Source organism: Cetorhinus maximus, chromosome 19 (assembly GCF_964194155.1).
Source record: "Cetorhinus maximus chromosome 19, sCetMax3.hap1.1, whole genome shotgun sequence".
NCBI classification, from domain to species: domain Eukaryota; kingdom Metazoa; phylum Chordata; class Chondrichthyes; order Lamniformes; family Cetorhinidae; genus Cetorhinus; species Cetorhinus maximus.
The window spans coordinates 76,905,446-76,918,467 of record NC_135897.1 but is presented as its reverse complement, the minus strand read 5'-3'; the positions used below and the strand labels follow the sequence as shown (position 1 = coordinate 76,918,467).

General features: G+C 38.3%; 1 protein-coding gene across 2 annotated transcripts in view; it reads left to right on the top strand.

Annotated features, from left to right (window-relative positions):
- The window catches only part of gk5 (glycerol kinase 5), a 91,424-nt gene extending 78,591 nt beyond the window's left edge, over positions 1-12,833 (top strand). For both annotated transcript variants that reach the window (XM_078564207.1, XM_078564208.1), the window contains 5 exons: positions 1,050-1,144; positions 7,937-8,040; positions 9,553-9,612; positions 9,870-10,003; positions 10,954-12,833. In XM_078564207.1, the coding sequence (XP_078420333.1) occupies positions 1,050-1,144; positions 7,937-8,040; positions 9,553-9,612; positions 9,870-10,003; positions 10,954-11,111 (551 nt within the window). In that variant the 3' untranslated portion in view covers positions 11,112-12,833. The remainder of the gene's footprint in view (positions 1-1,049; positions 1,145-7,936; positions 8,041-9,552; positions 9,613-9,869; positions 10,004-10,953) is intronic.
- The last annotated feature ends 189 nt before the right edge of the window (positions 12,834-13,022 follow it).

The following is a 13,022-nucleotide window of genomic DNA, read 5'->3' as shown; positions in this document are numbered from 1 at the left end:
TCACTCTTCTCTCTCTACTCTAATAGGTCACCTCTTAATCCAAAGAGAACAGCCCTAATTTTTCCAACCTCTCCTCATAGCCTCCTGATAAATGTCTTCTGCACCCTTTCTAAGGCCTTTATGCTTTTCCCGAAGTTTGGTGCCCAGAATTGTCCACATTACTCCAGCTGAGGCCTAACTAGTGATTTATACTGTTCTAGCATGATCTCTTTGCTTTTATAATCTATGCCAATATTTATAAACCCATGCAACCCATATAGTGTTTTTAAGTATCTTATCAACTTGTCCTGCCACCAGCATTTGTGTATATGGAGACCAAGGTGTTTCTGCTAATCTATACTTTTCAAAATTGTGCCATTTGGAGTAAAGTTACTGCCTCCCTATAGGAAGTGATCCCAAAGTGCATAACTTCACATTTCACCACGTTGAACTGCATTTGCCATGTGTCTGCCCATATAACAATAGAACTCTGAAATTTAATTTCTAGGTTCTCCACTATTTCTTTTCCTGTTTTCCTAAAAATCTTGCGATGTATCCAGTCTGGTCTAGCACTATATCTTTCACCCTCCTTTAGATTAATTAGTTTGTTTAAAACTTTCCTTTGATTTATTACATCTCATCTCACTTGGAACCTTTTCATGATTTACCTCTTCCCCAATATCCTTCTAGAAATATTAGGAACTGCAGTAGCCCATTCAGACCCTCAAGTCCACTCAGTAATTTAATTAGGCCATAGCTGATCTGTACTTCAACTCTATTTATCTGCCTTTGCTCCATATCTCTTACTTAACAAAAATCTCAGTCTTAAAATGTCCAATTGTTCTGGCATCCACAGTCTTTTGTTCTTATGCTATCTGAGTAAGATTATTACAATTAGATTTTTTGCTATAGGACTGTAAAGAATCTGTTCAACTTCATTTTCATGTTGTGACGAGCATATTTTTCCAGTCACTCAAGACTGGATTCTAGACTGAATTAAATGACAACATTTTGTAACCTACTGAGCCACCCAATCCACCCTCCTTCATTAGACCTTCGTATCTTTCCAGGTTTATTCTCTGATGTTGCTGAAACTGAAAAGATGGCGCAGGAAGTGCAAAATTCAGATGGCGTATACTTTGTCCCATCATTCAGTGGATTACAGGTAAATGCCCACAGATAAGTTGTACCTTTTTTTTCCTACAGCAATTCCAAAATGTTTGTGATTAATTTAAATACTGTACAATTAACAACTTGCACTAGAATTTTCTCTTGGGTGAGTATGGCACTTGTGTTTTTTTTTAATCTAATGGCTGATTTCAGAAGGGTAGTCATCCTTACACTGCATCTGAAACTAGCAATGCAATTATGTTTTTAGCTCCTTAGCTTTGACATCTGATTCCCTCAATTTTGATGCATTCAGTAGGACAACGGACGTTACTTCTAACTTGCATGATTCTGCCTTCCTCAAACCTTTGCTTGATTTAGCATGGCTAAAACTAGATCCTAACAGGAATGAATACATGTTCTAGCACACTGCGATGCAGTACATTGATGCATCAACACTCTGCCTATCCTATACTGCTTTTATGTAAAGCTGCAGCAGCTTCAACCTGATTAGTGTGATGTAATTTCCAGTGGCAGACAATGTTTGGAGCAATTTTCTCTTTATTCTTGAAGTTGTTTAAATGTACAATTACATGGAACTATTAAAGTTCTATTAGTTTCACTGCTGTTTAGGGTAATGAACATACCAACACTATAGTAAACAAAAGTCCAGCTTCTTCAAGTTACACTTTAAATGTAACTAATATAGTAATAAATATAACAGCTAATAATCTGTACAATATGTTGACACTTTGGAGACCTAACGTCCAGTAGTGTAAAGTATTAGGACAGGGGTTCATGCTTGCAAACTTCTACACAGTGGATCCTTGTTCTCAGCTGTTCGTTCTTGGACATCTGCAGAGTGAAGGTTTTGAAGTTCTCCATGTGACGAACAGGAAAAAGTTGGAAGGCCAGAACAAAAATCAAACATCGAAGCTTTCCAGTCCATGTGACTTGGTAGCAGGCCACACATGATAATTACAATGTCATGGGAATACCATCACCTCTATGTTCTCCTCTATCTCTCACTGTGACTTGCATATGCATCACTGTTCCTTCACCCTCATTAGGTCAAAATCCTGAAATTTCCTATTAGACACCATTGTAGGAGCACCATCAGCAGAAACACTGCAGTGATTCAGTTGGAAGGCCTACTTTCTCGGGTCAAATAGGGACATAATAAATGTGGCCTTGTCATTGTTACCTGCATCCTGAGAATACATAAAAATTGAGTCATAAGGCCAACATGTTACAAAATAATGAAGCATTTGTGACAAGTAACTTCTTAGTTCTGGTGTTTTAGGCGCTTCTTAAACAAACTCTAAAGGGTTTTGCTTTTAACCTTTTGTCTCTTGTCCATTCAGCTTGTGGAGGAATTGGCCTCAGTTTGTCATGTAATTTCTGCCTTAGTGTGCTAGTGCAAAGTATTGCCAGAAATACATTCATTCAGAGGCGTGGAACAATACTTTGTGATACAGAATGTGATAAACAGTGTCCAAACTAGCTTAAAGATACTGGTTGGAATTTATGTCATGCTATGGTTCCTCCCCCCCCACCACCCGGCTAAAAAGTCAGCGGGGAGAGTGTCCAGCAGATCAGCTGCCATGTAGCCATTTAATGGCCGATTGGCTGTTGACTTGGGGTGGCATTTCTGCCCCTCAGGAACAGGAAGGCCCACCTCAGAGTTACCAGCCTATCAGAGGCAGGAAGCGCTCTAGTAGAAGAGGAACGGGTGGAAACATTTTGGATGGGGGGAGGGGTGTTGACCTCCAATGGGCCAGGGGCCCATTAAGGAGGAGCCGATCCCCGCCCACCACCAGCCCATACAGGGAAACCTGCCAGGTTAGCCCCTGGGTGTGGGCCTCTCCTTCTACTTGTTAAATCCCTGCAGCAGTGGGATGAGGGCGTTAAATGGGCATTAATTACACAATTGGACCACTGGCAGGCAGGCTCCTGACACCATACCCATCACTGGTATAATTATGGTGGGGGCAGGCGTGGGTGGTAGGCAGACCACCATCTAGCTTTTACGTACCTCCATCCCCTGCCCCCCCATCCTTAATCTGCTGGAGGGGGAGCATAAAATCCAGACCACTATCTCATTACAATAGTGCCACAAATGTTTATTGTTACTGGTCTCTATGAGATTGTAACTTTCTTTTAAAGATAGAAGAAATTGGAAATCCCAGTTACTTACTGAAAGAATGAAGCCACAGGATTTCATGGTTTAAAACAAAATACTATACAAGAGCCAAAGCAAACACCAAATACTACCTTAGTTAATCATCTATACTCTCAAACTCATAATCAACATAAATAAGAGGCTAGTTGCAGTCAATTATAAATAATAAATTTCACATTAAATGGCAGATACAACTAGGACAGATCTTAAGAATTGGCACGGCAGTCTACTCAGCATATGGGTCATCAAACTCAGTCATAAAGTCCTTTATTCTGCACTTATTCTGTACAAACTCATTAGAACTGTCAAGCTGGAAAAGAGCTGTCCAGCTATGAAGGAAATGTTAGGGAGATGTCCAGGATGTCAAAGCTACCCAGGAAGTGTCAAAGCTGTCGAGGAACTGTCCAAAGATACTAGATGAGTTGGCATGGAGCAGGTAAGGGCAAAGGGTGATGGGTGGGTGGGGCAAGGGTTTGCATGACTTGGCACTAAGTTGGCATGGGGCAATGGGTGTGAGTAGAGGGGCACTAAGTTGGCATAGGAATGTGAGGGGCAATGGGTGTGAGCAGAGGGGCACTAAGTTGGCATAGGAATGTGAGGGGCAATGGGAGGTGCGTGGGGGACATGATTTGGCATAAGTTGGCATGGATGGAGCATATGGAGTGTGGGGGTGATGAGGGGTGAGTGCTGGAGGGATGCTTTTGGTTATTATTATAATTGTTTATTTCTACACAGTGCTGAAGCTTAGAGGCAGGCCTTGCGTCCACCCTGCCTCCGTACCCAGCAGTCTCTACAGTCATTCTTGGGACGCCCGCCCTGACACGTTTTTCAGCGCACCACCAGCAACTCCCCCCCCACCCTGGCCATGAAAATCCCACCTACAGGCGGCCATTTATAAAGTTGGGTTTGCCGAGCTGGGAAATCTCCCAACTCGGTGAACCTGACCTGGGGGCGAAAACCTGGGCCTTAGTTTCCTTAGAAACTGGAAGGTTCCGTTTCCTTTCTCAGTTTCCCTTTTCAGTTAGGGTCTGTCTCTAAAAAAAAAATGCAACCATTGAAACCACAGATTTCACTCTATATATGTAACACCATCCCAATCTCACAACTTGACTGCAATTTGCTGATTTTATATGAATATGTTCCATTAAAAATAAAACTTAGTGAGGTCCGGAGTTGGAAAAGGATGGAGAAGAAACAAAGAGCTGAAACTAATAATAGTAGATAATGGACACCGTAGTGCTCAGTTTCATTGAGAGATTCTGAGCTGAGCAATCCCCTTTAGAAGATCACTAGGTAAGAGTTAATTGACCTTTTTCATTGTGCAATGATTTTAAAATGGATTTTCCAGCAATGATTTTAAAATGGATTTTCCAGAAATATACCATTATACATGTCCTTTCTATCAAGTTTAAAATGGTAATTTTATCTCCTTGATTGTCCCCTCAACACTTTGATCTCTAGTTTTCCTTTTTGTTTATTTGCCTCTTTTTGCCTAACCATAAGCAACCAAGCCTTCAGCCAACTAGCCCCCACACCATGTCATTCCTTCCCTAAACCCTAATGCCTCTCCATCTCCTGTTAAGATCCTCCTTAAAGCACATCCCTTTAACCAAACTTTTCATTACCCAATCGACTATTTCCCACTTTATTTCAACGTCCATCTGTTTTATATTTCTGTGACGTCCATTGGAATGTTTTTCTATGTTAAGAGGCGTTATGCAAATGCCAGTTGTGTGTGCACTTCCCCCTCTCTTCTATGTATAGAGAGATTTAAGTGTTTTGTACTTAAATATTGACACATTTATTGCAAGCAAATTTCTTGCATTTGATTTGCTAACATACAAACTTTAACCAACAATCTTTAAAACAATAAAAGCCAGTCCTGTTGAATGTATATGGTGAAAAACTACCAAAAACAAACATTTCCTTGTCGACTTCCTACATTTTCAAAACGTTTTGACTACCCTAATAATTACACTTGAAAATGTTTGTTTAGATTTTTTTAAATCTATGTGTCTAAATGACAGAGACGAGATGCTGAGTCCTTCTGAACTTCAGGCTAAAATTCACCAGCCTGTTCGCAATCTGAATTTCTTTATCAAGCAAAATGCTTACTGATAATTACTTAGAAGCTTTGTGATCTCAGCAAGTAGCTACAATACCTGGCATTGCCTGCTTACAACAGTGATCATAAATGCACAACCAGGTTAGCAGCTTAATATCCAGACCTAAACATCTATGGGTCTAAATGACAGAGACGAGATGCTGAGTCCTTCTGAACTTCAGGCTAAAATTCACCAGCCTGTTCGCAATCTGAATTTCTTTATCAAGCAAAATGCTTACTGATAATTACTTAGAAGCTTTGTGATCTCAGCAAGTAGCTACAATACCTGGCACTGCCTGCTTACAACAGTGATCATAAATGCACAACCAGGTTAGCAGCTTAATATCCAGACCTAAAACTATCTATAAACAATGTTATGGGAGCTCTGCTATTAATTTGAGAGTGTTTTAACCCTTTGAGGAATGAGTAATTCTGCACCATGCAAACTGGACATCTTATTTGCCTCATCTCTTATAATGGAATAGTTAGCACTTCTTCCTGGTAGCCAGACTGAAACCTGGCACCCACCTCATGGTACATGCCAAGTAGATGCTAACAGTTATTTATTACCTACCCATCAACATCAACCATAGCTTGAATGTTCTGCTCATTTTGATGAATAGCCTGTTGACCGTCATGATGGACGTTTTTGCATGAATATTGGTTACTCTTACCGCTAATGGTTACTCTAACCACTCTAATGTGGTTGACTCTTAAAAATGCCCTCTGAACAAGGACAATTAGGAATAGGCAATAAATACTGGCCTAGCCTGTGATGCCCATATCCCATGAATGAATTTTTTAAAAAAACAACTTGGGCATGGTAGTCAGGAGTAAATGGTGTATATCCACCATTACTTCAGCAACGATTTCACTCTTACTGGAGTGGAGGAGAGAAAATTGGTAACAATTTTTTTTTTAAGCCATAGGCCAATTGGTAGGTTTATGTATTTCCTGTTGGCAGGAAGGATGATTCTCAACTGTTTTGCACACTAACGATAGTCCCTCTAATCGCTGATGGGACTCTATAGTAATGATTCTAAATGAATTGAAGGGGTTTCTGTTTAGTATTTGCTAATGAGGACATGATGCTCCAAATGAATGGAAAGAGAAAGGTGATCTTATCAGCAGCCTACAAATTTTATTAAGAATAATTACAGTCTATAATGGAAGTTTAAGAATTATGCTTGCCTTGCATCCTAGCATCCAAATGCCACATTCAAGAAATTCAAGTTTTCCCCATCCAAACTATTGTAGATGGTCAATCTATATTGAGAGATAAGTTCAGAATCAAAGAATCATTAATTTACTAACTGTGATCGTCTTATCAAATAGCTGGCATTTCTTAGTGATGGTGAATTTTAGTGATTTAAAACTAAAACTGATTAATGATTGACTTCTTTGAGCTGCATTTTTGAGTTGTAAAAGATGAAAATAAGAAAAATTGCAGAAGTTTTTTTTCCAGTGGCGGAGAGTTTCAATGATAGCCATATATTAATTTTGTGGATGTGCTACAGAAAGAGTTTTGTTTCTTTTTGGCAGTTACTCAGTTGGCCCAATTTCCCATGTTCATATCCGATGTGAAATTGAAATCAGTTTCATATGTTAACTTTTAAGTGAATTTATAATCTGAAATAAACATGTAATTTACGCAGAATATTAAATTATTTTGAGACATTTAGTGCTTTCAATTTTAACTCCTGATTTTTAAGTCTATTTGATATTAGTTGTACAAAGTTTATATCATTCAATAGGTTTGTAGGTTACAGTGCTAGCTTTGCATGCCTACTGGATCTAGTTTTCAACCATTTTTTATTCCTTCTCAAACTTTCTCACTTTGAAGGAGTGAATCTAAAAGTGCCAAGTGCCCTCTATTACTTCAACAATTGCCTATTTGTCATGCATGAGCATAGACATCATCAGTTTGCAATTTGATGTTTGGGGGCATAGTGGCCATCTGGTTTGATGTCCACATGTATGCATGTCAGCAGAGGAACTAGATATTGAACAGGAGTAAAAACCCCACTGTACTTTTTGTTCCTTTCCCTTCCCTTACTAGCATGTGAACAATGAACCTATTGTGCTGGCCCAAATGTTGTCCTGGCTGAGCTTGACGCAGACCAATAGTCAAATCTGAGACCTACCTTGCTTTGTATGGCTCAGTGCCATATCAAGTAACGCATTTACCCACTAACTTAATGTAGAGCATTGCTTTGCAGTCTACACTACCACTGAAACATATACTTCATTATAATTCACGCAACTAGCTATGAACTGACTGCTGACAACTATTTATTTTGTGGATTGTGTATATGAAACCGCCTTAATTCTCTTTAAACACCATATGTGTAAGAATGCATAACATTTTAAACTGACCCACCCTGTAAATTATAGAAATTACAACTTTTACAAAAAGACATAATTTTCCTCCTTTCTTTTACGCTGCCTCTCACTGTCCTCTGTAAGTCATGTTTTTTTTTAAACTTGATAACCCAAGATACTTTATGTACACAGTTGAACTATATATTGCTGTTAATGAAATAAAAATGTTTTCCTTTGGTCAGGCTCCTTTAAATGATCCTAATGCTTGTGCGTCATTTATGGGACTGAAACCTTCAACGACCAAAATTCATCTAGTACGAGCAATACTGGAATCCATAGCCTTCAGGTGTGTGGATAAGAAGCAATATGTGTATTTGTTTGAATATTATAATATGCGCTTAAATGGGGGAAGTAGTACTATTTCCGTATTCAGCCAAACTGCTGTATTTAGCCTATAGCGTATATTAGTGGAATTTAGAGGGTGTTAGACTTGTCCAAGTTATTCACTGAAACTGAGCCCATAGATGGCAATTTACTTCTCATGTTTTGAATAAATCTTCTAGCTTTTTTTCCCATGCTGCTGGATTTTACTTTTACACATTCTCAGTTACAGTCATGCCCAAGTGCCATGGCTAACTGCTGACAGTAATTTCAAAGCCTAAGAACTGTAAGCTGAACCTGTCTTCTGTGGCTGCGTATTGCCAGTTATGGCCAGTATACTTGCTGAAGCATTGCATTATGGTGAACTACATTTCTGGGAAGAGAAACAGTTGGCCTGGCACAAGCTGTCCAATAGAAGTGTACATCTAGCCACTACTCAATGAGCACCAGTGCTTGTTATGGCGAGTTCCTGTGGCTCTAACAGCCATGCTTTCTAAACAAGGATTGTGAAGTACATTAGAAGAAGAAGAAAATAGGGAAAAGTAAAAATAAAATCTCCACAATAGCCACTGTGGAAGCACATAGTGTAGAATTAAAATCAGTGCACTTCAGTAAGATTACCAGGACTCCTCCTTCTTTGGTGTACCTGTCTATTTTTAGGTTTCTGGTGCATCCTACTCTTTGAACTCTGCCATTGCCACTACACAAGGTGACTCATCTTCCTCCCATAGAATTCCCAGGGGAAGTTGGCAATTGTAAGGGTGAACTCATGTTGGCCTACTTTGTAGATCATTTGCCGCAATTTGGGGTTTTTATATAACTTTTCTGTTAATTTTGCAGCATTCATGCAAGCAAACCTTGCCCTCAGCAATAAAAACAGAAAATGCTGGAAAAACTCAGCAGGCCTGATAGTATCTGTGGAGAGAGAAACAGAGTTAATGTTTTGAGTCCGTATGACTTCTTCAGAGCATGAGCTTTTGTCCTCCGCAATCTTTGATTTTCTGTAACTTTCCCTTGTAGACTTTAGGATTGAAAGTCCCCCAACCCACTTATAATAATCTGCTCACCGAATTTAACATAGTTTTTGCGACAGTTACTGGTTGGCAATTTTATAGATCACAACAGCTAATGGCGCTGGAGTGATGTGAAGCATAAAAGAGTCAGTCAATATGAACCAATGCGACTGTTCCCCAATTTATTAACACTAGCTGCATGACATTACATTAATCAATAGTGGCCTTTAAATCACACACAATTTGAATCTACTGTTTTTAATATGTACTGCTGATAATTCGCAGTGAATGTGTATTGTGCCTGTTGATCTCCTGAGCAGCAGAATCCGCCTGAACTCTAAAACAAAATGAATAAAATTCATAAATTTGCAACAATTGCACTTATACATTAAAGTGTATGCAATTCTCTCCCTTGACATCTTGTATTTTAATATTTTTGACAATTTATGTTTTGTTTCATTTAGGAATAAACAACTTTATGACACAATGCTGAGAGAAATCCACATCCCGATTACATGTGTCAGGTATGTGCTATTGAATATCAGAACACTGGTTTACAGTATGTATTTTGCACGATTGGAATGCTGCATTTTATAATTAACCAGTGAAAATTGCAGATAGCAATGGAGAAAATATCCAGTTTTTGATTTAAAATGTTGAATAGATTACGTTTTTTGCTGGTATGGCTGGTTGTTTGCTGAGTTTTACCTGACAAAATATGGATTCTGTTACTTGTTTATGTCTTTGGTGCTAATGAACTGTTTTGTTTTGTTGTGTACAGGGCGGATGGTGGTATATGCAACAACGAGTTTGTCATGCAGCTTACCACAGACTTGTTTATCTGTGATATTGAGAAACCTAAACGCGTGGATATGTCGAGTCTAGGGGCAGCCTTTTTAGCTGGCCTTGCAATTGGTATGTCGAAAATAATGAACTTTTTAGTATGCTATTTTGTTATATAAAATGTTGTCAATTATTTTCAGAAATCAAAGTTTATTTGTAACATGGCCTTCTGTTGTGAGTTCTTAATGTGACAGTAAAATTTGACTGATATTATATTCGATTAGAGGAATTCCTTTATTAGCATTTGAAAACAAATGTCATTCAAGTGAATAAGTATCTTGTCACCCCTTAAATTTATCTACTTAAATGTTTCCCTGCGTCCCTCCTCCCTATTTTTAATCTATTGACTTTCTTCAGCATCATTGTATCTTTTCCAAGTCATGTACCAATCTGTTACCAAGTCAGTAGCTGGGCACACTTTTTCCAGGTCTCCATCAACAGGTCTAGACTGAATATGCTCGAGAATCACTTTAATCTGATTTTTTTTAGTCCTATAATAATGCTCTTAATCCTTCCCTCCCTAACATCACTGTGGGTGTACTTTACACCACGTGGACTGCAGCGGTTCAAGAAGGCAGCTCGCCACCACCTCTTCGAGGGCAATTAGGGATGGGCAATAAATGTTGGCCTAGCCAGTGACGTCCGCATCCCGTAAATGAATTTAAAAAAAGACTAAAATTATAGACAGTGGGGAATCAGGGATGCAAATTAGTCTCTTACTAAAATAAAAGCAAAATACTGCGAATACTGGAGATATGAAATAAAAACACCGTGCTGGAAAATCTCAGCCAGTCTGGCAGCATCTGCGGAGAGAGAAACAGCGTTAATGTTTGAGTCCAACGTGACACTTCTTTAGAACTCAAGTTCTGAAGAAGTCATATTGGACTTGAAACATTAACTATATTAATATCTTATTATTCTGTTACAAAATCTTGGAAGATCCATGGACTGTGGTTTAAAAATAAATCTCTCAGATTTTTGTATATGTTAATAAGTAAAAGAAATGTTTAATTTTGTTGCAGGGTACTGGGGCAGCAGGGAAGAATTGAAGACTATTAGATCTGTGGAAAAGACTTTCAAACCTCAGGCTGTGTTACATCACTATAAACCCACCATAGAGAACTGGGAATTGGCTGTAAGACGATCCATGCATTGGTATAATAAAACAAAGCAGGAGTGAATTTTTACTTGAATAAAATGTGGCACTGACAAGTTTCTTCTGAAGATGTTCCAAATGCATGTTTGTAATTGACTCCGTTAGATAAGACTGATTATGATTTATCTGAAGGGAGAATATAGAATACTGTGAGTCTTGTTTAATTTTTGTAATAGTTATAGCTGTGGAAACATCTCCTAGTATAGAACCATTTGTGCCTGCAACAATATGTATTGAAATGATTATCTAAACTTTCAAATCCTTCCTGGCACCATTTGTCTTTGCAAGCTAGCTTGCATTTAAATGGCTGTCAAAAAGATGCAGTCCAAATAAGTGATAGTTGAGCAAGAGTGCCTGGCATTGCTGACTTTTGAACCTGTAACCATTTCAATGAAAGTCAGGTGCACTACCACCATGTATGTAGGCTGCTTTGGTCATTGTAATTTCTGGTCCCGAAGAGTATTCTGAAAGCATTAGACTTTCAACTTGAAGCCAGGGCATTAAACTGGTATTGCAGAAAGGCTGCAGAATTGGGAAACTACCCAATTCTAATTTCCATTGAAATCAATAAAAAGGAAAATTGTGTGGGTTTCTATAATATCTGACCAATAAATTACGGCTGTGACTACATTTCACAAGCACTTCAGTGGCTGTAAGATGATTTGCAACATCTTGAGATTGTGAAAGGCACTATATAAATGCAGGTCCTTTTTCTTGTTGGGTGATATATCAGATTTCTACCTCTAAATATTTTAATCTGGAATAAATTAATGTGTGCTTTATTATTGCTATCTGAACTAAAATCTGCAGAATAGCAGTTTATGAATTACCACTGTGTGCCTTATTAGACTTTTTTATTATGGTTACTTGCATAGAGATGCAGGCTTAGCTTCCATTTCAAATTGTAAAATTTAGATTAAGCTGAACAAAGAAAAGTACTATGAAAGTTTAAATATTTTTCCACATGATTTCAATGTAGTACTTGAGAAAATATTAAAGATACTTGATTTTTTAAAATTGTTCGAGTTACTAATGACAAATTTGAAAATGGTTAAGCCATCTTCAACACAGTTGAACTCTACAATGCCTGTTTCATTAGTAACTAATGGGCTTAAGTTATTACAGTACTCCATTTTATAGTTTAATTTCCTTGGGGTTATGAAATTTGTTTGAAGCAATGACTTAACCATTTCCTCTTGTTCCTGTTACACTAAGTTTTTACAGTATATGGCCACTACCTCACAGTAAGATGGCTTTCACTTCAATTTTATAGCCAGTACATTCCGTTTAAACCTGTGCTGCCTCTCCATTGCGATCTTATATATATAGTTCCAGTGGTAAGTCATGTGTAGCAGCACAAGAGTAAACTGCTGTTTCGTGGAATGATAGGGTGTGGATTTCCAATACTATTCCTATTGTTGATCGCATTCATTCCATTGGGTGATGCTCAGTGTAAATAAAATATTTCCTCCTCAAATGGAAGATCAGAGGACTCTCATTCCGGGCTGCTCTTGTGCAACTGCGAGCAGCCAGTTCAAAAACGCCATCAGAGGCCTGTAAGCAACTTACCTTCTTCGGCTCTGTTGAGGAGAAAATGTCTGTTTCGTTTTTCTTCTTAGGGCTTCTCTGCACCACGTGTTTAAGAAGTAGAAAGGATCATTTTCATATATTCCAGTGACTAAACTAAAAGTGAAATATTTGTATGAACCGATGTGCAATGGTAAAAATAAATAGTTCTAAATACAACAGTGGTGTTCTTGCTCAGATCTTTTTATTAAAATTTGCCTGTTCTGAAACTGCTAATTATGTAAAGGAGTGTAGAATGTGCTCTCAAATGATCAGGAATTGATACCAACAGCAAATTATTTCCATTCATGACAATATAGTAAATAAGATCCAAAATAAATGTGGCAAAGCTGCCTCTCCAGTTTTTAA